At 38.2% G+C, this 25,646-nt stretch overlaps 1 protein-coding gene across 4 annotated transcripts in view; it reads right to left on the reverse strand.

Moving 5' to 3' along the window:
- CLCN3 (chloride voltage-gated channel 3) overlaps window positions 1–25,646 on the reverse strand; it is a 63,008-nt gene that overhangs the window by 35,924 nt on the left and 1,438 nt on the right. For 2 of the 4 annotated variants that reach the window (XM_079306460.1, XM_079306459.1), the window contains exon 2: window positions 16,648–16,823. In XM_079306460.1, the coding sequence (XP_079162586.1) occupies window positions 16,648–16,807 (160 nt within the window). In that variant the 5' untranslated portion in view covers window positions 16,808–16,823. Of the gene's footprint in view, window positions 1–58; window positions 321–16,647; window positions 16,824–25,646 lie in introns of those variants that run through there. The other 2 variants (XM_079306461.1, XM_079306462.1) reach the window with 2 other exon arrangements.

The following is a 25,646-nucleotide window of genomic DNA, read 5'->3' on the forward strand; positions in this document are numbered from 1 at the left end:
CAGCGGTCCCGCACGTACAGCTATGCAAACAAGTAACCCAAACGCCAATCCGGCATACCTCGTTTATGCAACTCCCGGAGCGGAATGCCGTCTCCTCCCCCTCCATCGTAGGGCAGATACGGATCGGAAGAGACATCCATGGACGTGACGAACACGAGGCCCGCCTGCCGGCTCAGGAGGGCCGCGGCATCGCTCACGCAAGGGCGGCCGCGGGGGCCGCTGCCATGTTCGGCCGGGCCCGGCCTGCGCCGCCGCCGTGGCTCTGCAGCGCCGGGCTCTGCGGAGCGGGCTCGGCCCCGCCGCTGATGTCAGCGCGGGGCGGCCCCGCCACCTGCGCCTCCCGCCCGCCACACGGCCACGGCACAGCCGCGGCACGGAGCGGAGCAGAGCAGAGCGCGGGAAGCGCCCGCCGCAGCTCCCGCAGAGCCGCCCCGCCGGGCGCGGGTCCCGGCCCCGCCGCAGCTCCCGCAGAGCCGCCCCGCCGGGCGCGGGTCCCGGCCCCTCGGCCGAACGGAGGGAGGGACGCGCTCGTTCGCACGGTGACCCCGCCAAAGCTGCCACCCTGTCAACAGGTGAGCGGTGGGGCCCGGCTCAGAAAAATGGGCAAACCTGCCACAGCAGAGCCGCCCATAGTTCCTGCACCTTTCTGGAGCCACGCCTGCTGACGCTTCTAAACACCTATAATCGCATTTTATCTGGAAGGGAAGATTCATGCATTGCTGGGGGCTGGAGAGAAATCTCCTTCCTAGGCATTTTAATTGCTCTTTTCTAACATCAGAACGATTACCTCCAAGGAACAACAACAGAACCTGCCAAAAGCCAACCCATCTGCTCCGCAGGGTCAGCTCACCCCGCCTTCTTCAACCCCCTAACCCCCATTCACGTAGAGCTTTCAGTCCTATAGCTGTGACTGACAGAACTGATGTCATCAAAAAAATTAAAACAAGAATTTAATTACATATCTAACTAAAACGGAGTAGCGTCTTTTTTTTTTTTTTTTTTTTTTTTTTTTTTTTTTTTTTTTTTTGTGATTATTCTGGCATTACAACTGTGTAACATCCATACTCACACTACAAAGCTTGGGGTGGGGGTGGAAGAAAACGTAATAAACACAAGTCCACACTTAGCTCACATTACTCTACACATTGATAAAATGGACTGAGTCCCTTAAAAGTCACAGGCTCAAAATAGGCAGCAACCCACATGAATGCTAACGAAGGCGTTCATGTGATGCATCATCAAGCAGTGGCTGTTACAGCACTGGCAAAGCCCAAGCACTTCCAACAGCGGTATCGAAAGACAGGAAATCTTACACTGACTGCATGCTTCCATTTGAAGCAGATACTATTTTATATTGAATCCATATACTATTGTACGTTTAATGTATGATCTTGTCCTGGTGTTATCTTGCAATTTCTGCTAAGAAAAAAATATAGGAAAGCTATTTTACATGAGATCTCCATAGCTGATCCAGTGGTAATGAAATACATATGGAAGGTATGCATATTGGTTTTCCTTCCCCTTCAGCAGGTAGCAAAGTTAAATATATTGCATGCCAACTGCACCAAGCCCAGCTTCCATTTCATTCACACAGCAAACAAGGAATTAATATTATTGTGTATGTCTTTGCACCTCTGTGCTACAGACAGTTATTTTAGTTTTCAAATGCATTAGTTTCTTAAATAATATTCCAGATATGTTCTTAGGGAAATAACTTCTTTTGTAAGCCAATATTACAAGCTGTGTACTGCAAATGACCATTTTGAGGCCAAAGCAGGACATAAAGAAATGCTACTTTTACCTCACAAATATACTAAATGTTAAAAATATGGCTATAATACAAACATTGAGAAAATGCTGGTATCTCTTTAGGTGGAAAAACAAGTGAGAAAAGGGGGGGCGGGGCAGGCAGAAATGAACATATAGCAAAATATGTTTCAAAACCTTAAGGACTACCTTACCTCCAAGACAAAGGGAACCCTTGAGCCACAAATACTCAATTCTAAAAAACAGGTCCATTTGCTATCACCTATACAAACAAATGCTTTTTTAAGAGTGGCCTCCCACAACCTTTTAACAAAAAAACCCAGAATCTTAAAAATCTTGCACATCCAAAACTTTCAGGGCCATTATCACAATTTATTTTTGTCTGTGAAAGAACAAAGCTAAGCACCTCTTAACATCAAATTATCTACAGCCCATATTTCCAGCGAAATACCAACAGAAATCCCTGAACATTTTTAACTCTTTAGCCCAACAGAACATGGAGGTAGTCTGTAATCTTATTGTAAAACTCTACATAGTTATTTACAGCAGGAAGAAATACAACAGTTTCTGTAACCTGAAGCAAGAATCATTACAGAATGAACCGTTAGTGCATTTATTACATGTTGATTATAGATGACAACACTATAAATTCAACTTCATACTTAAAAGAATATGAAATAAAGGATATAAAGGACTTGCATTAACGAACTCCGGAAGATTACCACTAGGAGTTTGATCTGGTTACCAAAAGCCTGGAATGTGTTGCAACTGATAATAAAGATCAGCCAAAGAAATGGCTCACTTGTTGGCCTAAACCTGTTCATTGGACTAAGGCAAATGTAAAATTTCTGCCCAAGACTGAAATCCAGTTTGAGTGGGAAAAGGTGGAGGATATGACTTGTTGGAGAGCATATCTGATCAACTATGGATACTAGGTAGTCATAATACAAAGTCTGCAGTGTAAAATTGATTACTTCATATTTGCAACATGAAATTCAAGAATCCACCTAATATTTAAAAAAAACCCAGCTCCTCACAGGTCTCTGCTTATAGACTGGCTGCCAAATACAGTCCTTTGTCTATTCTTAAAAAGCAGAGCAGTCATTTTCCCTTCTCAGTTACCAGCAGCTTGTGTTCTCATTGTTCATACCCATCACCACCGTGTGTATTCCTACAATACCATGAAACATGATTTTAGTTTTTGTGTTTTGTTTTCTTAAGAAAGAAAGATACTATGTATACTAACTTGACAAGCAGTCTTTTTTTTTTTTTTAATATCTAAACACCTATAAAATGTAATCTTTCAAAATTACTTTTTTTCTACCTGATCTGAAAAAGTGCATTGCTTGAACTGTCTGACAACTTTATATTCCAAAGAGTATGTGTGTTGGGTTGATGTGGCCAGAAATGTCTATTCTATCACCATCTGTTGAAGCCAGGTGAAGCAGTGATTCCTTATCTCCGTGACATATACCATCTGCTAATGGGCCATCTTTAAAACAAGGTGAGGCAATTATCTTTTTCTTTTCAACAACCCATCCTCCCTCCAGGAAGATATCATCTGCTGCTGAGCCATTCAGTCCCACTGCATGACTGATAAAATTACATCATCCCATTGAGAGATGCTCCAGCCAGGGGGTAGAGTTGAGCCTTCCCTACCTAGATAAAAACTGAGATTTTAGACAGCAAGATACCTTCTTTTCACTGCATTTCAGAGGAAAACTGGACCTTTCCACATCATCCCTGCACCTTCAGAGGAAAAACTGCACCTTCTACAGGAGCACTGCTACAGCTGAACCACATCTGCCACTGCAGGAGGATGCAGCCACCATTTAATGGGACTGCTACCAACACCCTGACTGACTGACGGGGTGTCAGGTTGTGTTCTGACTCTGTCAGTGTTTTGGGATTGTTCTTTGTAATACTGTATTTCTATTTTAATTTTCCTAGTTAAGAACTGCTATTCCTAATTCCCATATCTTTGCCTGAGAGCCCCTTAATTTCAAAATTATAGTAATAATTTGGAGAAAGGGGGTGTTTACGTTCTCCATTTTAAAGATAAGCTTCTGCCTTTATTGGCAGACACCTGTCCTTCAAACCAGGACAGTCTGTTAGTTTTTTCTGTTGTGAAGTTCTGCAAATTCCAAAATTATAGTCAGTGAAATGGTGTCTCTAGCTAACTATGTATTTTGGGCATTATGGAGTACAAAATATTATGAACACTTGTAAGGCCTAAAGCAAGTTAAATAATAACTTTATTTAAATGGCTGAGAGCCCTTTCAAATTGCCAACTTACTACATATAATAGCTCACACATAAACAGCAGGTTTGTATAGCAGCTTGTTTTCTAAATTTCATTGCAGTAATTATAGACTAAGGTCTCAATCCCAGAAATCCTCCCTGCCCAAATAACTTCACACATCTGAGTGCTCCCATTGTTCTCTGCAGGCACAGGCTGTGGTTAACCATAACTTAGATGCACCTGTCTTTGCAGAAGTCCATTGTTCTGAAAATACTGGAATGTACACAGGTGACACACCTTTAAGTCATACTAAGAATGACAAAAGGCCTCTCTCCACACTTTCCCTTTTCCAATTTAGGAAAAGAAAATAATCATATTCAAGGCAAAGTATCTGACAATATAAAAACAAGTCAGAGGTTATACAAATCAGATATGGAAATATATTTTGAAGGGGTAAAACAAGGCCAATGAAAAGAAGGGGAGTCCCACAGAGGTATAACAGCCTGCTTACCTAAAGCTGGAGGGAAGACCTTAACTCTGCCTCTCCCAACATTTCATACTAAAAGGTAACCTAGGTTTAAAGAAGACAGCCAAGCACCTTGCTACATATAAAACAAACACGCTCTCACTTCTCCCAATTACTTGGTTTATTTTGGTGACAGACTATGTAGCTTTGTCACACCAGATAAAATTTTATGAAATTACAAATATAAGTTTGAATGATTTCATCAGCATAACAACTGATGCCAAAAACGTGACTGATAATTACACTGTTAGTGTGACTGATGCAAAAGATTTTGGTGACTCTTAACTGACATTTTCTTTCCTATTATTATTCAAAACTAAAGCTTCTTTTTCAGCAGAACTAGAAGATAATGCTCTCTTGAAAAATGCAGAGCACTCACCAAAGTAGCTACTGTCAACAACCATTCCAAAAAGAATTTAATTCATACCTACCTTGTCTTGAAGAGTGGGCATGAAAGCATCCATTTAAATCAGAGTGCCCAAAGTATATATAAAATGTCTCAAAACTCTCTGTGCCTCATCATCACTCTTCCTTCCAGCTTTACTCTCTTACCTTTTCTCCCAGTTTCTTCTTTCATTAACCCTTTTCCCAAACTATGCAGCCAAATTAAGCCCAGGTCTAACCCCTCTACCAGCCTGACTTCTCTTAATGTCTCCGTTTACTATCTTGCAGCCCCTTCAGCCTGAATTTGTTAATTCTGCATAAAATCATACAACCTTCTCATATGGGTTACACAGAGCCTGCTGTGAGAATATGAAAAATGACAAAAGGACAAGCACCATTCTCTCTGTTTTAATTTCCAGACATGGTCCAGGATGATATATCAAAGATGCAACCACAGAACATGGGGAGGAAGGAAGATAGAGAAAGAAAGTACAGTTATACATGGCTTCAAATTGATACACAGTAAAAAACAAGGATAAATTCTTTTGGAAGCATTTTAGAGTCTTGAACTTCATTCCTTCATTGGTAATATACAGAATTCTGTCCTTGATGAGTGTATCAGGCTATATATAGAAGACTCTGTTACCATTGCCACCTCATCAAAAGCCTCAGTAAGGCAGACAGATAACAGGAAAATTTTTAGACTAAATATAATGTAAAAGTAGAAAAAACCACATTTATAGCATATGTTGTGGAGTAGTTTAAGACAGGTGGGGTTTAAGCAACACAGAAGTAAGAAAAATCCAGAAGAAAGTGCACAACAGTAATGCACAGTAAGATTTCCCCCTATTTGCATTTTATTATACAGAAAAATATAGCTTCTTAACACAGTTTCTTTTTTCATAATCACTTGTTTCCCACAAATTTGTTACTTAATTTTGCTCACAGTAATTTCACCCACCAGAGAACACTTTAGTTCAGGCTCTCATCTAATAATCTCACTTTTTACTGGCCAACCACAGGTTTTTGTATTATACTCCTACAGTTCTGTATAATTTCCAATGGTGCTTTTATTCACTGTCCAGACACAGAAGGTGGTAACTGAAGGCAAACCCAACCAGCAAACAGAATGCAGCAGAACGGGTCATATAGCCACAGGCATGTTGTGTAATCAATTCTGAGACTGACTTCCCCTTAGGGAAGTTGAACCTTCACTGCCAATCAGAGAAACAGCAGCAAAGGTTTCCCACTGCCATGCAAAAAAAAGGGAAATAATAAAATCATGTTCAGCATTAACACCTAAGACAAAAAATAAACAGGAGGGGGGGAAAAAAAAGTTTGGTCCCTAAAGACTTTGACATATTGGCCCAAAACACTGAAAGCAAGACTTGTCTTTCAGTTTTCTTTCCACTTCTTCCTGGGTCTGCCTGTAACATTACTTAATGTGTAACCCAATGAGACTGGAAGAAAACATCAACAGACTACATGTCACACCAGGTGTGAGAGGTGTGTGTTAGTCTTTTTCGTCTTTGGGGTTTTGTTTTATTTGGGTGGTTGCTTTTTTGTTGTTTGTTTATTTTTGGTTTTGTTTTGTTTTTGTTTTGGAGTTTCTTTTCTTATTTTTTGGAGAGGAGGGGGTTTGTTGGTTGGTTTTTGGTGGTTTGTTGGATTTTTTTAATTGACCAGTTTTACACTGACATTAGAAATATCTACTTCTCTGTGTCAATCACATGAGGAGGACTTGAAAGAAAAGCAAGTTGTTTTTCTGCAAACAAGTTGCTCTCTCTGATTCTCTAGGAGCCTCTTAACTACTTTCTACACTTTCCTACTTTCTATTTTTTTCTGTACTTTTTGTTTACTAATGAAAAAAGTACTGCTGCATTTTCACCTCTGCATACATGTTCTCTTCTCACACTCCAATTTGCTCAAGCTGTAGTTACAATGCACCAACAGGAAGGTTTGGCATCCTTCCCTGCAGTTCACTTCTGCCCTTTCTCAGACTAGCCACAATTCTGCTGTGGAGATTGTTCTATTTTTCCTCATACCTAAATGCATAGAGGTCTTATTGGCTCTACTGCCCTTGTTCTGTTTTAGGGTTGTTTACTGTTGGCCACTATTTCCAACTTGGTGTTAGAAGTATATTGCAAGAGATAAAATTATAGCAACAAGGCATACTCCTCCCTAGATTCAGCACTGTCCTGGTTCTGGCCTGGCCAACAGGAGAGGCATGACCAAGACATTATGTTATTCCATACCACTTCACATCATTGCTAGGGCAGGCAAGTGGGATTCCTTCTAATTTCCAAGAAGGGTACTCCTTTCCAGTTGGGAAAACATGGCTGCAGTAGGGCTTGGTCAGGTCAGGCTCTGAGGTGAGAATTTTTGCACGTGAATCATCCTCTGTTTTTGTTTCCAGTTATTATTACTGTTGTTGCTGTTACTGTTCATTTTCTTATCTCATTGCTGTTTCCATTAAATTGTTCTTATCTCAAGCTGTGATTTTTGCCTTTTGTTCCCCAATTCTCCTCTCCATCCACCTACAGGGGTGGCAGGAATGGGGGGAGAAGGTGGAGCAAGCAAAATGGTTTGGAACGTCTCAGTGGAGAACTAAATTGGGGAGTACCACTCCTAAACCACAACAGCCATATGTATATATGTGTGTATATATATGTGTGTGTATATATATATATATATATATATATATAAAGCTTACTTTCTATCTTTGAGAATATTACATCTTCTTCATAAATAAATAAGTGTTGTGAACATAGTGCCAACAGCAATTCTGTATGTTGTTAATACATAATACTACATTATGCCAGATATATTTGAAGTCCATTAAACTACGGGCTCAGTACTTAGTAGTGATCAGAATAAACTTGCTCCATTTCTAGGACATGCCCATCCTCCAAATGCTGTGTGAAGTTCTGACCCCTCCTTTAAATTAGAGATATTAGAAAGGGCTCAGAAAGGGGCAGTGAAGATCCAAAGGACAAGATAGCTACAAGATCAATTCAAGCAAAAAAGAAGCTATCAACCTGAAAAAGACATAACTGAGGAGAAGAGAATGTAAGTAGTAATAGAAATAAAATTTTCACCACCTGTTCTAATAACAGTGACAGCACCACGCAATTCATGTGTTAATCCTTGTTAATTTCTACATGCGTATGGCCACTGCATGATAGGCTTATCAGGGTATGTGCATTTGGCACAACAACCAAGTCATCCTAGTTTCAGGTCACCCTGTCCTAGTTTCATACCAAACCTTTTCCTACCAACAGCAGTTTCACTTCATTAAGCTAATAATACCCCCTAAACTTTCTGTATCAGCAGAAATATTTTCTGCACTTATGGCTGTAGATGAAAATTAAAAAACACAAAAGAGAGCTTAAGTATTTATGCCATACAAGGGTAAGTGACAAGGAGATCCACGTGTCAGTCCATGCTAGCACATGGGCCAGTGTTAACCTAAGTAAGACGCTGGCACTTGTATCTGTTCTCAGCAGTATTTATATCTGGATTTAGGTTCAAAATAAATAAAAGAAGGTGGTACTTTATATAAAATGTAGCTAAGCTATGAGAGCTTGCAAAGGATGGTATGGGTGCTAAAGAATTGCTTTTGTAAGAAATGCTCAGTTCAAGAAAAATACACTAATAAGGACTAAAATTAAAACCCACCACTCAGATGAGAGAAGCAATCAGCTAGACAAAAACTGCTGTACAAGTACTGTGGACCTACCTCTTACTCTGCTCTTACTCTTCCTTAAGCACTGACTTTTAACCCCTGCCAGAGACAGGATGCTGATCTAGGTAGATTTGTGGTTTGACTCAGTACAGCTGTTCTCATTTTTCAGGGACATCATGATATCCTCTTTCAGAATAATATTTCTGTTTAATCCAAGCAGATGAAAAACTTCCACTTTAAAACTCTGGTAAGCAAGAATATTCTCAAAAATGAAAAACATTTTTGCAGACCAACATCAATTTGGTTAAAATCCTATCTGCCTTCTTTGGTTGACTTGAGAGAACAAATCAAAACTAAAATAAATAAACATTATTAAATCTGTAAAAATAATTTGTCTCTTTAGTTTATAAAGATTCTACAGACATATTACATTGAATTATTTTATTTTATATTTCAGACTCATCTTTCTCAATATATGCCATCACACTTCCTTTGTTTTCATTCCTTCATTTTACACTATTCACACCATTTGTCTGAGAGAAGGACATACACATTCTAACACTACACCAAGCTGTCAGGTTGGGAACAACTTCCTCAGCAGCATCTGTTGACAAAGCCAATGTGCTTTAAACACTTCAGGACAGAGCAGAAGGATGCCAACCAAATTATATAACATCAGAAAGATGGAAAGAATGGATTATTAGTATATAATTCCTCTTCCTCCAGAGCATCAGGCTCATGTGCTAAATAAAACTTTGGCAGGAAGGACTGGTGATACCATTCAAGGACTGTTAGCAGGGTTGACAAACAAGCCCTCAAAGAGCTGACCTTGGTATTTATGAGAAATTTAAATGATAATTATTTGTTTTCAAACATTTAAGAGAACAAGAAACTACTTGGTTACTAAAATTATACATATGCACTGTCATAATTTCCATCCCTCAGGAAGCCTAATGCCACACCAGTCCATTTATAATCTGAAGGCCTAAAACTAACACTATAACACCATTACAGGCTGTTCAACTACAACAATATCAAGTGAACTTACATTTTGCACAATAACTACTATAAAAAAGCCCAACCAAACAAACATTAGAGTTCAGGAAATTACTAGCATAATAAACAGATACTCAGTGAAATTCACTCATTCGATAATGACATCCCATAATTAAGATAAAACACTTTTTCCCTTAAACTAAGAATCTTCCAGTCAGTTGGCGGGAGGGAAGGTGGGGGGGGAGTGAAGAGATATTGACAAGAATTTTTAAATCCTTGAAAAAGAATCTTGTTAATTAGCCCAGTTACCCATGTAAACATAATGTATAACAATTTATGTTCCAGAGAGCTGGGTAAAACCAACTTCATGCATTACTAATAAAAAAAGTGGAAAAATCATGGTTTGATGCTGTCAGATATCCTGTGTTTAGCTGCATTAACAGTATTAAACACAGGCAAAATGCCTGCAGCCTAACTACAATCCAACAGAAAAAAAAAAAGTAAATTATAACTAGTTACTGACAATTTAATGTAATTTAATTTAATTCCACAAATTAGGTGTCCCTCATACTTGCCATTGTGATCACAGCAAGTCATGTTATCTCATGCTTTGATCTGTATGGCATCATTTGGAGCTGAATATGCTCCTTATTTAAGAATAGCAATGAACACTTTAATGCAAATACTGCTAACTTGGCAAATATATTGTATGTAACTTAGGAAAGTGATATATCAAAACATCATAATGACTGCTCAGTTAAGTCAATTTTATAACAAATTAGTGGAATGGATGGATAATAAAAGCAATGCCAATGGTGAAAAATTACTTCAAAGGCTCTTCTTCATATCAGCTCTGAACAATAGGAAGAATCTGTTAAGGCAATTTCCCCGTATAAAGAATACTAGAGGAACAGTAAGCTATTTTATTCTTTTCTCTGCATTCTTCCTTCTATTTATAATGGGCAATAGCTAAATAGAAACAACCACACATGTGAAACAACATTCACATGCTGTTGAAAAAGATAACTAGCTCTTGCTTGAGAAATTATCCCCCGCTGTGTTACAAACATCTTGATTATTGCTGAAAGTTGCATTCCATTCCTCAAATAATGCCATAACATTAGTTCACTATTATAAGATTTTTAGTGTTGATATTTAAGGCACTGAAAATGGATTGTTTAGGCCTCTCTCTTTAGGCAAGAGACTCCAAATCACAGTTAAGGAGATTTTAGGAGAGATGTGGTGTTTTGCACTATGACCTACTGGCATATTCTTTTCTTTTTCAGTGGCAATGAGATAGTAGCAAGGAGGAGAGTAGCAGCTGTAGCAGCAGTTTTGAATTACCAGTTTACAGGTTGTCATACTGAGGTTAAGTATTGCCAATTTTATGTTAACACCATATGTGAAATTGTAAACTGTCTCCACACTGAACTCACAATATAAGCAACTAAACTCCTTCAACTGAAGCAGGAATCTTTACAGCTACTGAGTAGAATGCAAGCTCATGCAGGACTCAGATTCCCACAGACAGACCAAAGTACCTCGAGATGTAAACACCAGTGAGGTCATTTGTTTGCAAACCATTTTTACTGCAAATAAGGTTTAATCGTCTGATTTCAGGAAGTACCTTGAAAAAATTGCAGTCTGACAACAGTACAAAAATCCACCTCCTACTAAGCTTGCCCTAAATAAAAAACAGTCAAAACTGATACAGTCCTCTCTTATCATATAAACAGCCCTCAATTCTGCACAAAATATGGAGACCAAGTTTCACTTTGCTGGTTGACTAACCCTGAATCATAAAAGGAAAAAGTCTGAACTTTTGAAGAGACTTTTTACACCCTTCAAGCCCAGCTAATAGCCAAGAATTGTGATTCTCCCAAACTTTAGAGACAGGCAAGGCAAACCAATGAGAGAAAAAGAACAAGTTAGTAATTTCATCTTCTCATCACAGTCCATGGTTAAAATACTAATCTAGTAATATATTTCCATTCTGGAAATTTCATTTCTGTTTAGAAAGAATTCTTTTTTTCCCTCTGCTAAATTGATGGGAAACAATGATAATGAAATATGCTAGTGTAAGATTTTATTTAAAAGCTGAATAGCATAGCTCTGTGAAATTTAAACCAGTAAATATTAGCTTATTTGACTTAACTATTGAAGAGCTGATTGTTTTGCAGAGTTAAGTACAGTATCTTTAAATTGACTTAGCAAGAAGCAGGCAAACAGTCTAAAAATAGCACACAGATATGGATGTACATTCTCTGTACAAGCTCTAGTAACACATTCTCCATAAAAAGAGGTAGATGCTTCCATTTCAGCATGAAATCACTGAACTCATTAGCCAGCCCTTTAACAAGGAGAAGCACTAACTTCAGTACTACAAAGTTTTGAGAACCAACAAAAGCAAGTTTTGTTCAAAGCTGACAGGCAGCATACCTTCAAGGCAGGGCTTTGATACAAGCCATCCAAGCCTCCACATGCATGGCAATGTAATTATTTAGCATGTTAAAATATAGTTTGCTCAAAGAATTCACATTTCATAATACCTACTTGTTCTCCATAACACTACCACTGAAAATCTGTCATTCATGCAAGGAAAACAGCTACTGGGGAACATAACAGGCATAGTACATATTAAATGACTGCACCTATATATGTATTTGGTTTACAATATTACATCATCACAATTTCTGTATTTTCCTCATATGAGACACTAAAGGACAGGTCACATACCTGCTTTCAGATGGTGTTAAAAAAAGCAAGATGGTTATGTTGCCTGATCTGAAGAAAACACAAACAACCGAAGTCGTTTATGCGGTGCTTTATTGAGGGCCCAGGAGCCTGTGGACTAGCGTCCAGAGACAGAGCCCCATCTTACAGAAAATTCACAAGGTTTTTATATGTTTCTTTATATGATTTCTTCATCTTAACAGATTCTTACTTCATTCTCGATGCCTGGTACCATAATCTTTCTGACTTTTAAGATTCTGCCAAAAGGTACATTCCCTAGATAAATGGATACACTCCTTAAGTAATTATTTCTCAACTACACTGCTTACATTACAAAATTTGCTATAAAGTTCATCTGCAGGTTACATGCAGCCTACTAAGCCTTAGCATAACTACTACTAATGTCAACTAATGTCGATTACTAAGGTTTACTACTATTTTAATACAATTTATTATATCAAAATGGCAACAGTTATACAGCATTGGTTTTAAGATAATGGTGATTAGCCATTATGGATCAATCCACAGCCTTTCAAATAAAATAACATTAAAAACACAAAAATCTCTAACAGCTAAACACTGAAGAAACCTAAGAGTCTAGGTGACAGGACTTTCTGATTACTGGTTTCAGCTAACATTCATTTATTTAGTTCATTGATATAGTATCAAGGAATTTCCCACATAAGACAAGGAGTACATGTGGTTGCACTCTTTCCCAAGATCATCCAATTTCCCCATGCTTTTGACAGAAGGCATATTCACCACTGGGTAAGAGCTTCAGAGGCTTTCTAAACCTCAGTTAAGTACTTAAGTATGAGTGGTAATGTGAATAGCAGTACTGTGCAGCTTTACAGAATTGCTGTCCTGAGAGCCAAGGGACTGAGCAAGCCTAGTGAAAGAAGGAGACTTCTGTTAACTTACAACCCTCTCAACAAGGGGGAAAATTACAAGTACTTTAGAAATCTATTGTTAGACTTTTATTTACGTAATATTTGTGCAGCTTATGGTTCCATTTTCATTAGGGAAGGAGGGAGGGAAGGAAGGAAGGAAGGGAGGGAGGGAGGAAGGAAGGAAGGAAGGAAGGAAGGAAGGAAGGAAGGAAGGAAGGAAGGAAGGAAGGAAGGAAGGAAGGAAGGAAGGAAGGAAGGAAGGATAGGACGGAAGGACAGGAAGGAAGGAAGGAAGGAAGGAAAGGAAGGAAGGAGGAAGGCAAAGGAAGGTAAGGACGGAAGGAAGGAAGGAAAGGAAGGAAGGAAGGAAGGAAGGAAGGAAGGAAGGAAGGAAGGAAGGAAGGAAGGAAGGAAGGAAGGAAAGGCAGGAAGGAAGGCAGGAAAGGAAGGAAGGAAGGAAGGAAGGAAGGAAGGAAGGAAGGAAGGAAGGAAGGGGGAAGGAAGGAAGGAGGACGGAAGGAAGGAAGGAAGGAAGGAAGGAAGGAAGGAAGGAAGGAAGGAAGAAGGAAGGACGGAAGGAAGGAAGGAAGGAAGGAAGTGAAGGACGGAAGGAAGGAAGGAAGGAAGGAAGGAAGGAAGGAAGGGGAAGGGGAAGGAAGGAAGGAAGGACGGAAGGATAGGAAGGAAGGAAGGAAGAAGGAAGAAGGAAGGAAGGAAGGAAGGAAGGAAGGAAGGAAGGAAGGAAGGAGGAAGGACGGAAGGAAGGAAGGAAGGAGGAAGGAAGGAAGGCAGGAAGGAAGGAAGGAAGGACGGAAGGAAGGAAGAGGAAGGAAGGAAGGCAGGAAGGAAGGAAGGAAGGAAGGAAGGAAGGAAGGACGGAGAGGATAGGAAGGATAAGGAAGGAAGGAAGGAAGGAAGGAAGGAAGGAAGGAAGGAAGGAAGGAAGGAAGGAAGGAAGGAAGGAAGGAAGGAAGGAAGGAAGGAAGGAAGGAAGGACGGAAGGAAGGAAGGAAGGAAGGAAGGAAGGAAGGAAGGAAGGAAGGAAGGAAGGAAGGAGGAAGGAAGGAAGGAAGGAAGGAAGGAAGGAAGGAAGGAAGGAAGGAAGGAAGGAAGGAAGGAAGGAAGGAAGGAAGGAAGGAAGGAAGGAAGGAAGGACTTTCTTAATCCTTCGTTTTCTCCTCACTGCATGGTCCTGACTTCTAAAAAAATCTGCAATTCTGTATTTTACTACATAAACTGTAAAATATCAATGTGCACTCTATTGTCCACGGCCACTTACACAGATTGCATAAATTCATGTCTGTACTTATTTCTACTACAGCTTACAGTCTGTAGCTATGCAGCTTTCAAATTTACCTACATTATTTCCACAATCATTTGAACTACAGATACACTGCTACCATTTTGCTAATGTTGCTAAGATACCAGGCTTATAAATTCTTCCAGTCCCACAGACTTAAACCACATCATGTTTTTAAATGGGGCTCCTGATTTTGGCAGGGTTCACCTGCTAGAGCAGAGTTAGACCTGAGAAGCATGTAATCTTCCAGTTACTGGGATGGTCCTGCCCTTCCTGGGGAGGTGGGAAACATTTCATATTGTCCATATTGAATCCATCTGTACTTGGACTTAACAGAACAAAAATATGGCTAAATGATAAGAGCAACGAAATAACAGTAATAATAATACCAAAAAAAAGTTTGATTCTAAGTGAGTAAGAAAGAATTACAAAACAAGCACATGCAAGAAAGCCCTTCCTTTGTCTTGTCAATGAGAATTGCTGTATTAGAAACACAGAAGAAAAAAACACCTGACTCATTTGGACACCTAAGAAATGAGAAACACAGATGTTCACTTCCTGAATGGAAGTTCAGATGTAACATTTTTCAAAGTATGTTCTCACCAACCTAAAAAGAAAACTGACATCAGATTCTGGCCTACTAGTAAGATATTTATTATGATTTGCTGTACAATAAACATTTTCCGTGTATGGAGGCACATAAATCACCATTCACTTAAGTAAAATAATAGGGCTTATTACTATTGCTGTCTCTTACAGGGAGTCCAGAACTGGGCCAAGCAGGTAATTAGCAAAAAAAATAAAGTTGCAGGAAAGAAAATACATTCATATTTATGCACAAATCCACATTCTGTTACCTGAGCATTAGAACAAGAAGGGAGCTGCTGGCATGTGCAGCAATTAGCATTGATTTTGACAATGCAAACAAAACAACCATCTCATCTGTTTGGACTCAATTTATGGATCTGATTTCACTACAAGTAAAGGACAGAACACCAGCTTTGAAACTATTCATTTTACTGTAAACTCATTTCCCTTTCATGCTTGAAGCAATGGAAATTATTTATATGAACAATAACCAGAGTAGCTTCAGACTTTTAGTACAGGTTGAAAATATTATGTTAGACAAGCAAGGCACTCAGTTTATTAAAAGTACCAAATACTTAGAAAAAAGAATTATATACAGAATATTCCAACTCTTAAGCACCGGACTTTAGCATGCTGGTGCTCCCCAAGTAATGTGCCAGAAGGAATATGTAGATTGAAGGTGTGCTGGCTTGTGATACCTGTACTGGTATACAAGTTAAACAACTGCACATTCAAGACATATCTAATTAGACATAAGGATACAGGTGAGAAGGATGCTTATAGTGATACAGCACAACCACCAGTACAGTGCCAACATCCAGCTGCTAAGTGCAGCAAAGGCAAAACATATGGAGGAAGAGACACTGCAGGGAAGGAAAACAACTAAATGCTTATGGGAGAAGGAAAGAGGAAAAGGCAGTAAAAAAGCAAAAAAGAAATCCAGGAAGCAGAGTTTGATTTCAAACAATGTGAGAGGAAGTGACCAGAGTATACAGTGGAAAGCTTCCTTTGCAACTTTTCATCTAGTCAAAAATTCAGCTCATATTGTGCTTTCTGTTGCTTCTAACAACAAACACCTCTACTTCTGGCTTTTGCCTCTTTTACAGAGGTGAAGGTGAATGAAATAAAACAGGTTTATCACTAGAAGTAATGATTAACAGCCTGTTAATTTTTGCATCAAAGAAATATTAGAGACTTCCAAAGACATTGAGTCTTCCAAAATCCCACTGCAGAGAAGAAAGACCAGGTAGCTGCAGAATACCCATCTTTCTACTTGACAGCAAGTTTTACATTTGTCAGCAGCATGTTAATATCTGCCTTGTATCAGAAGTCATCCCACACAATGTAATTGTTAGGCAAGCACATAGAAGAATGTTCAAGCCTTTCAGGTTTAAAGCCTCTCTGAAGGACAGATTAGCTTAACAGAAAATGATCAGATTTGGTCATATAAAATAAAAACAAAATAGAAAACAACAAAACCCCCCACAACACATAAAAATACAACCCAGAGAAACTTTTAAGCTGAAATTAACTTACCAATGGATGCATCACCATCCAAGAGATTGTCATCTTCAGAGGTCTGAAAATCCATAATTACACCTGCTCCATCTAAAAGCTCCTCATCACTGCTTGCACTAGTTATGCTGTTGTAACTGTTTCTATAGTAGCCTCTATGAAACAGCTGCTCAGACTCCATTTAGCTGCTTTATAACCTGCAAGTATACATAAAAAAAAATAGTTATTTCCTATTTGAATATTGAAAAAAACAGTAAGAAAATTGTATCTTAATAAAACAAGAGTATTACACGCTTTGGGGAAAACTTTTTATGGTGACAATACCACAAACTAGAAAAAGGTAGCAGCAACACAGAACAGAGAGCTAAACAGGATAACTTAGCCACTATGACTAGAGAGAGCAAAGCAAGTAATGAGTACTCGAGCAGGGTACATTGTATCTAATTAAATACAGTGCAGGCAGGAAGTACACTGGTAAAGGAGAACACTGGACAAACAGCTACATTAATAGCAGAAAAAGCACATAAGGCTGTGAAGTTTTCTGCAGTCTAGTACCACAGGCATTTTTCTGCTCTCCAACATCAGACATCCTGCTTATGTTTCAAGCTCTACAACTAAAAGGTCAAGCAGAGAAGTGAGTCAGCTGAGGGAACCACTTCCAGTGCAGAGAAATATCTATGGAAAAGACAAAATAGACCAGCAAAAAAAACCCAGATTTACAAGACATTTGCTGAATAGCTGATCCAAGCAATCGGTAAATCTCCAGAATGTGCTCTATTATCCCATAAAAACACTTTTCTGTGTCTCAAAGGGGTGGCAGGAAAACAAAATAAGGCAGCTAAGGCTTGTTACTTCCCCAGAAGGGGAAGTATTCTTCCAAATTCCAGATTACAAATTTCCTTTAAACAGTTCAAATTCAAAAATAACTAAAACCTCCCAACAACAACAACATAGAACCCATCAAACACAATCAACACAAAGAAACAAACCAATAAAAAACCCACAATGATTGATCTTTAAAAGAGAGCTCTTTTTCAAACTAAGAATCCTGATAAATTTTACACTGATTTCTTAAATTAAATTTTACTGTTCAGTACTAACAACTGAGCTAAAATGCAGTCATCTGTCCTCTAACTCTCAGATATCTTCCAACAAACCCTCCTCGAGCACAGCACTTAGTGAGAATGCTGTGGACCCATGAAGAAAAATTATCAGTATAAGCTTTACACATAAGAATATGTTCTACAGCAGAGAAAATGCAGTGTCAGGAACCAAAGAGTAATTTGCTAAATTTTTTTTTTTTAATAACACAGAATTTCAAATGGTTTAACTGTTCAGAACGTTCAAAAGTAATTATTTGTTATAAAATAGTCAGGCATTCCATATAAATATATATCCTCTTATTTTTAAGAATCCAACTACTACATATTTTAAGAACAGATAAATAATATGACAGACACACTTCCCACAACCATTCTTAAATTAAAATTTTAGCATGTATCCATATATTTGCCTGAGGGTCTATGCCAAACACTTGCCCAAAAAATGAAAGCAGAATTAAGCTTTTATCACTGAATTCTAAACCTCACATATTAAATTAACTTAAAATCTTGCATCTTTTCTAGTTTTTAAATAAACCTGCCCTTCAGAAAGAAATTTTAAATTCAAGAATTACCAGAATTTTACAACAGTACCAAAACAATGGCCAAGGTGCAGCCACTCTTTCTCTTAGTCTAACCTGCATGAAAATTGCATTTCCATTTTTACCACAGACTCAGCATATCTAAATTTCTTTTTTTATTCTGTCTGCAACATGAAAATATTTAGCAGGATGAGAACATTACTCATCTTCCAAACTCCAGGTTTGGAGAACGGGCAAGTGAATTGTGAGGAATTTCTCACTGTATTTTTTAAACCACTAGCAGATTATTCCTTCACAAAAAGGCACCAGAAAAATCTTACCACTTCAAGTTAAGCTTCAACCACAAAAATTCTTAAGGATACTGAATAATGCAAACTACTAACCTTTACACAAATACATAGGCAGACCATTCTCTGTAGCACTCAAAAAAAAAAAAAAATCAAAACAGGGGTTTTTTTTTTAATTTTTTTATTTTTTTTTATTGTGAGGGTAGTAATGCACTGGGACAGCTTGCCCAGAGAAATTGTAGATTTACCCCACTCCAGGAAGTGTTGAAGACCAGGTTTGATGGGGCTTTGTGCAACCTGTCAAGTAGGTGTCCCTGCCCATAGCAGGAGGGTTGCAACTAGATGGTCTCTAAGGTCCCTTTCGACCCAAACTTTTCTGTGATGCTCAGGAAAGGATTTTTTCAATCTTTAGGTCACCTTTGGAAAAACTAAGTTATGAAGAAGCACTGCCAGTTAACTGAAGCTATCGAAGTTTAAAAATCAAGAAAAATTGTTTGAGTTTAGTAGTAGATTCCTAGGTTGTCTTGAAATAGAAGATAAAAAGCTAGTTTCCAAAAATATCCATAGATAAAGCTTAGACTAGTTTCATTCACAGCTGCTTCCAAAATAAAACATAACTCATGGAGGAAAGAGACACACTCAAATATGAACAGAAACACATAGACAAAACCACAGGAAAAGATAATACTTGTAAAGCACAGTCTTAGCTTTAAGACTGCAACAAAACTTCTCAGTACTCATATTTATGTTCCAGTGAATCTTAACAATCTTAGTTAACACAGCCCAAAAAGTTTCTTCATTTTTATGACAAATACCAGTATAGAATATCATCACTACAGACCTGATCTTCACAAAAACAGAATCAATAATAAATACTCATTTTGATAGAACCTTTTATCCCCTCAGCTTAAAAAAAAAAAACCAGAAAAAGAAAAAAAAAAAATAAAGGCTACCAAAAACCAGCTAATTACCGGATGAATACTGAACTCATGCTTCTGGTCACATGATGACAAACATTAAGGGCATTGACTTTAGTTTGTATAAAGCATTCAAAACCCCTGTGTCTCCACTCCCTAAAATCTAAAATGTCATGACCAGGAAGATCATGGCTACTCATATTGTGACAGCTGAAGAATTATATCCACTGGAACAAAGATATCAGCCTACCTGAACAGAAGACATTGCTTCTTTCACACCCAGTCACTATTGTGAATACTTTTTAATGGCATTTCACATTCACCAAGTTACTAATGTGAATACTTTAACAGCATTCAACCAAACTGGCTGGATTAGCTGAAAATTCCAATTTAAACTTACTAAACTAGCCCCATTTCTTGATACATCAGAAAAAACCCTGCTATCAGAGTTGAAGAGTAGTCTCCTGTACAGGTACAATAACAAGTAGCTCCACAAGTGGTAAAGTCTTGGAGGGGTTTTGAGTCAATAGTTTAAAAAGAATGAGAGAAAAAAAAAAAAAGGATAGGAAATAAAAAGGAAAAGAATGAGAGAAAAAAAAAAGAATGAGAGAAAGGAAAAAGAAGAAAAAGAAAAAGGGAAAAGGGAAAAGGGAAAAGGGAAAAGGGAAAAGAGCTAGCAACATAATCCCTTAGCACGAACCTGAACTAAGTATGAAAGTATGACTCAAAAGCTTTAGCTTCACAGGCAGGTACTGATCCTTAGCCAAATCACAGTAAACAACTGTGTCCATGTGTGCTGCTTTGGAGCAAGCCTAAAATACATGTAAATTACAGTACTAGTTTCTAAACTAATGTGTCAGTACCTAGAGCTGCAAATATTCAGTCCAGGAAAAAAAAGATGAAGAGTTCCCTCGGTAAAAAAAAAAAAAAAATCTTCTGTGATCCTATTCAGATGAGAAACAACATTGCAATTCGTTAAGACAATTGAAAGGTAAAACCCATACTCCTCTTTTGAAGGGCAGGAACTGTGACAGCAGTTTTCACTGCAGACAATATAACTTCTGCTTGTTGAGTCTTAGGTCATGATGGTCATTTCCTATTTGATGAAAAGACACTGAACAGTGTGTCTTTACAGTCCTTAAAGGCTTTTGCTCTTTTTTTAATATGGACTTGCAGTTGAAGTCATCTGAGGGTTACACAATGGAACAGAGCTTTTACACATCACCAGAATGACCAGAAGTCTTGTTAACCATACTACTTTTCTCAGCTTTTCAGAAAAATGCACTGAGCAGTCCCTAATTATGTGCACAGATTCCTAAGTTCAGGGTCACACCTGAGTTGAGAATCTTTCAGACAATTTTGTTCAAGTCAATATAATTCAGGATTGTCAAACTGGAATGTGAAAAGGCACTACTATCCTCATTTTAACACTAAGCATCTTCTCAATAACAGCAACCACTTACCTTTAAGGTCTGAATTAAAATTTCTTTAGAGACACACTAAAGCCCCTGAGATCAAGAAAAAAAATTCTGTAGAGCCCTCCAAAAAACAGCACAGGCACAGGACCACTACTTGTGAAGTCTTGTGGGGACCCCTGGTGGTTCCTGGTCCTTACTCTCACCACTAACAAATTTCCAGTTTCAAAGGAGTGAAGAAAATACCAGCTAAAGAGGAATATATCCACCATACTCTGTTAGAAGTGAGAAGCCTTTGGTCACCAGAAACAAAAAAAAGGCTGGGCAGGACTCTTGGCACGTGGAACTGTAGAATCCCAGAAGATAAGGGGGCAATGTGTATGTCTCAAACTGTGATAACTGGGTGGCTGTGGAACCAACCAGGGATTGTTAATAATAACAGACAACTGCTGTCTGTATCTTGTTGAACAAGATGTGGCTGGAGAAGGGGCCATGCAGAGGCAGGGCAGCACTCCTCCAGAACAAACATCCTTGGTCTAGTTCCAAGAGAGAAGCACAACACTGTACAGGACAAGCACAGGAATGAGGCCAAGGTGTGGGGCAAGCACTGCAGAGAGGGATCAAGACCATCCAAGACCCCTGAAGCCCTCCAACCCATTTCCCAAAAGGTCTGAAAAAATGGACTGCACACAATGAGCAATTTGCACAGCAAAAAAGAGACCAGCCTTCCTGGTGAGGAAGCTTTTAAATTAAAATGTACCCCCAGCAAGTCTAGGCAGTGCCCCCAGGATCCTGGATACCTCAGCAGTCAGACTGATGCTGGAATCAGGACTAGTGATCTCTTTTTCTCTTTCTCTCTCTCTTCCCTTTCACCCTTTATCCTTTTCACACCTTTATCCAAAATCCACTGCCATGTGCTTATACAAACTAAAATAGCAACTTTCACATCAAATGTGTAACGAGCTAACAAAACTTTCTGATTGTTTGCAGACCCTCTGACTTTTGTTGTTCCTTTTGACAATGAGCATTTATGAATCTTGAGTGCTTCCTTTCCCTTAAGGGAGGTACATCACAGCATCACAGTAGTGATAAACTGACAGACGCACTATGTACAGCTATTTAAACTTCAAGGCCACCATCACTGACAACACTTGCTCTGGATCCTCCCAAGCAACAATGTAATGAAGTAAGGTGAGAAAGGACTGATCTGTGATCAACACCTGGATCTGGCTCATGAATGACATCCTTTGCTCGACTACACAGAAGCCACATCATTTTTTTAAAAAAACAACACTCCCAACCATTACTGGTGGCCATCCTGGTAATTTCCAAAGGATGAAATAAATACATAAATCTGTTCAGAGAGACCTGTGAATCTCTGATGCTAAGACTGTTAATAGCCTGTTCCTGCTTTTAAAATAAAAATAGATACTCCAACTAAAGGAGATTTTTAAAAAAACAAAAGGCAGTAAAGCCCTAGATGCACAAACAGTACCAAAATTGAAGTATTTACTAAATCAAGTGTGTTAGCAGTTCAGAATGCACAGCAAGTTCACTTGAATATTCTTCTCTACTTCTCTCCAGCTGTTAAACATTGTTGAAACATTGGCAAGGGCACTTCCCAAAATTATGTGCATTTCACCAGGGTCTACAAATGGTAAACAAGTTTCTGGCAGGAGAGTCCAGAGGGAAATTTACTGTTCAGTGGTGGTATCAAATTGAAAACAAAACTCTTGGTGAGTATTTTATGAGGAAAAAAAAAAATTGGATTCATGTGAGATTTTTAGTATTACAAAAAAAAAAAAAAAAATCAAAAGCCTATCATTTATTAAAAGGCTTCTAGCTAACAGACTGCAAATATGTTATATAACCACAGAGATGAGGTCAGTTCACTGAGTTCATACATCAATTTTTTTTTAAATAATCCATCCTCTACCTATCTAAAGGAAAAAAAAACATTCTTTAAAATTTGTTAGGAATAAACCATGAGATTTTTCTAACTGTGAAACAGTGCACAGATTGTTGGTCTCCTTAGGTACCTTAGAAGCTTTACTACCTAAGTTCAAACAAAACAGAAGAAAACTGCTAAGTCCATAAGACTGAAAATCATTTAAAGCTGTCTGCTAGAGAAGAAGCAAAAAGTCAAATAACAATTAAAGGAATCTTCCATTTTATTTCCTAGATATACTCTGGAAATTTGTAGATTCACTTTTCAAAATCAGAAAATGAATGTGTTTGGAAGCATACGGAGAACTGAATTTTCTTCCCAACATACATGAGACAAATTATAAGCAGAAAACTCAGAGGAAAAAAGCTGCAGTAGATCAAAAACTGCAGATAACACATCAAAATCCAAGAAATCTGGCAGAGAACACTAATTTGAAGATAAAAGTGGAAGGAACTCAAACACAAACTTATCTTTCAGGAAAACAAGTACTTGAATTTAAACTGGCAGGATGCCAAAATATTAAATCACCCCAGTAGATCTATCTGGAATTTAAACAAAGTATTGAAGCAAAATACCATTTTTATTATTTCAATTAGGAAATATTTCTTCATTATTGCAATATGAACATGCAAAATACACATTTCAGTATTTCATCTCCTCCGAGATTTTTAGAGAAATTTATCAAAATATATCAAAAGTAAGGAGAAAAAAAACCAGCAAAGGTTATCTTTGATAAAGGGCCTGTGCTTTAGGACTGAACTTAATTCACTTTTTCATTCATTATACCTCCTTAGCCTCACAAAGTAAGCACAGCCTACTCCTGTAACTAGAAAGCCTAAGGAAAATGCTTAACAAACAAAAGAGCTGAATGCCGAGAAAGTTCAAGTGGAAAATACCTGACTAGACTCTCTGGAAGTTATTAAAAACAACTGCTGGTACCCATTATGAAGTTAAAAATTCTGTTCTTTACATTCATTTCCAGGAATATACACTGAAGACTACTTACTACATAATACAGACTAATAAGGGTACTTCAGTTGTAAACAGATTCAGAACCATTTTAATAGTTTTGTCTAGAATTCTTTCTATTACACGTGAAGCCTTTGAATTACTGCATCAACTCCCTTCTTCAGTAATAATAAAAATATCAGTTCATTAAGTATAATTGCTATCTCAATTTGCATTTTTCAGTTTCTATGTTTTTTAAGCAGAGCATATTTTCCAGCAGAAAAAAATTCTGTTTACAACCCTCTTATCATAATCAATTTAAATGAGCATTGTTTTGCCTAGACTTTATTCTCTCAGATGATTTTATAAAGACTTCCAAAACTCAAATTTCAAGCTAACAACCCTAAAAATTTGTAACTGTCAACTTTCTACTATTCTGAGCATCTTCAGTTTGCAAAGCATGGCATATAAACAAGCACAAAGCACTGTATTGCAGAGCCTCATCATCCACAAGCACAGGTAAAAAGCTGACCTGACACCTGAACAGCTTTAGCAAGTCAGAAAACACAGAATCTGCACTTTGGGGTTATAACATAAGGGAACAACTGAAACAAGGAGGACAGAATTGGGAACTTGCTCACAGGCATTAAGCTGAAATCTTAGTTTTGGGAAAATAAGCAGGGAGAGTACAAAAGCAGCTCCATGCACATGATCACTGCCACTGCTGACAACCTTTGGAATTTATTGGGTTACTGCTGCTGTCAAGCTGCCAAAGCAAGAAATTTAGGAACGTGCAAAATAGTCTGAGAATTAGGAAATTAACTCAAATTGGCACTATCACTCCTGGCACAAAGCTCTTCAGCAGTAGAGCTTCTATTTCACTTTTTAAATTTATGAGCAAGTTAAAAATATCCCTACTGCCAAATTATTATAAGATACCCTGAAACCTTGATCTATGCAATTACACCTATTTACATGCATACGAAGTCAGCTAAATAAGAGCAGGAAAAAACTATCTCAAGGTTGCTAGAGTGCCTTTTGGCAATGGTTGTGAACTTGGAACAGTTATCCTAGCTTCAGTGCTTGCACTCAAGGAATGCAACTCTGCTGTTCAAGGTAAGACACACACACAAAGATCCCAAAGCAAAGCTGGGGGGAGAAGCCAAATTGTATATTCAGTGAACAGGAGAACATATATTACACAGCCAGACCCATCTGCTTATAGAGTAACCAGCACAGTGGGTTTCAACTTGCAGGTTACTCAAACATCAACTTGCTAGTAACAGGATGTATAAACTTGGTCATGAGAAAAATGCCCACAAATTCATAAAATAAAATGGTTCAGAGCAATGAAGTCACAAAGAGCAAAGGCCAACAGCTTCAAGTGTCCTTCCCGGTCAAGAATTTGGATAGGCTTGTTCTTATTACAAGGGGAGAAGAGGAGAGGAAACGGGGGAATTTTACCCAAGACTAATTTAACTTGCAAGTATGCACCACAGAGAGAGCAGTGGTACAGTAAACCACTCAAAGAGAGCACTGTAAAAATCTGGGCAAAGAAAACTTGGAATACAACAAGTAAAATGTGTTTCTAGAAACATTACAATACACATTGCTTATGACACCTACCCCTATCAGGCAAAGGACTTCTAGGACTGGCATAACACATATTAATACTAAACAGAAGCAAACAAGAAAGAAGCTCCATTTTCCTGAACACCACATAAATTCTGTTTTCACATATGTTGCAGAGTGATGAAGAGTCATTGTGTTTCAAGATGTGAGTTTCAAGCTACCTGTAGTTTACCCAGAACAGAACTCCTTCCTACTCTGACAACTTTGCAGCAAGTTTACATCTGCCTGCCA

Source organism: Erithacus rubecula, assembly GCF_903797595.1.
Source record: "Erithacus rubecula genome assembly, chromosome: 5".
NCBI lineage: Eukaryota > Metazoa > Chordata > Aves > Passeriformes > Muscicapidae > Erithacus > Erithacus rubecula.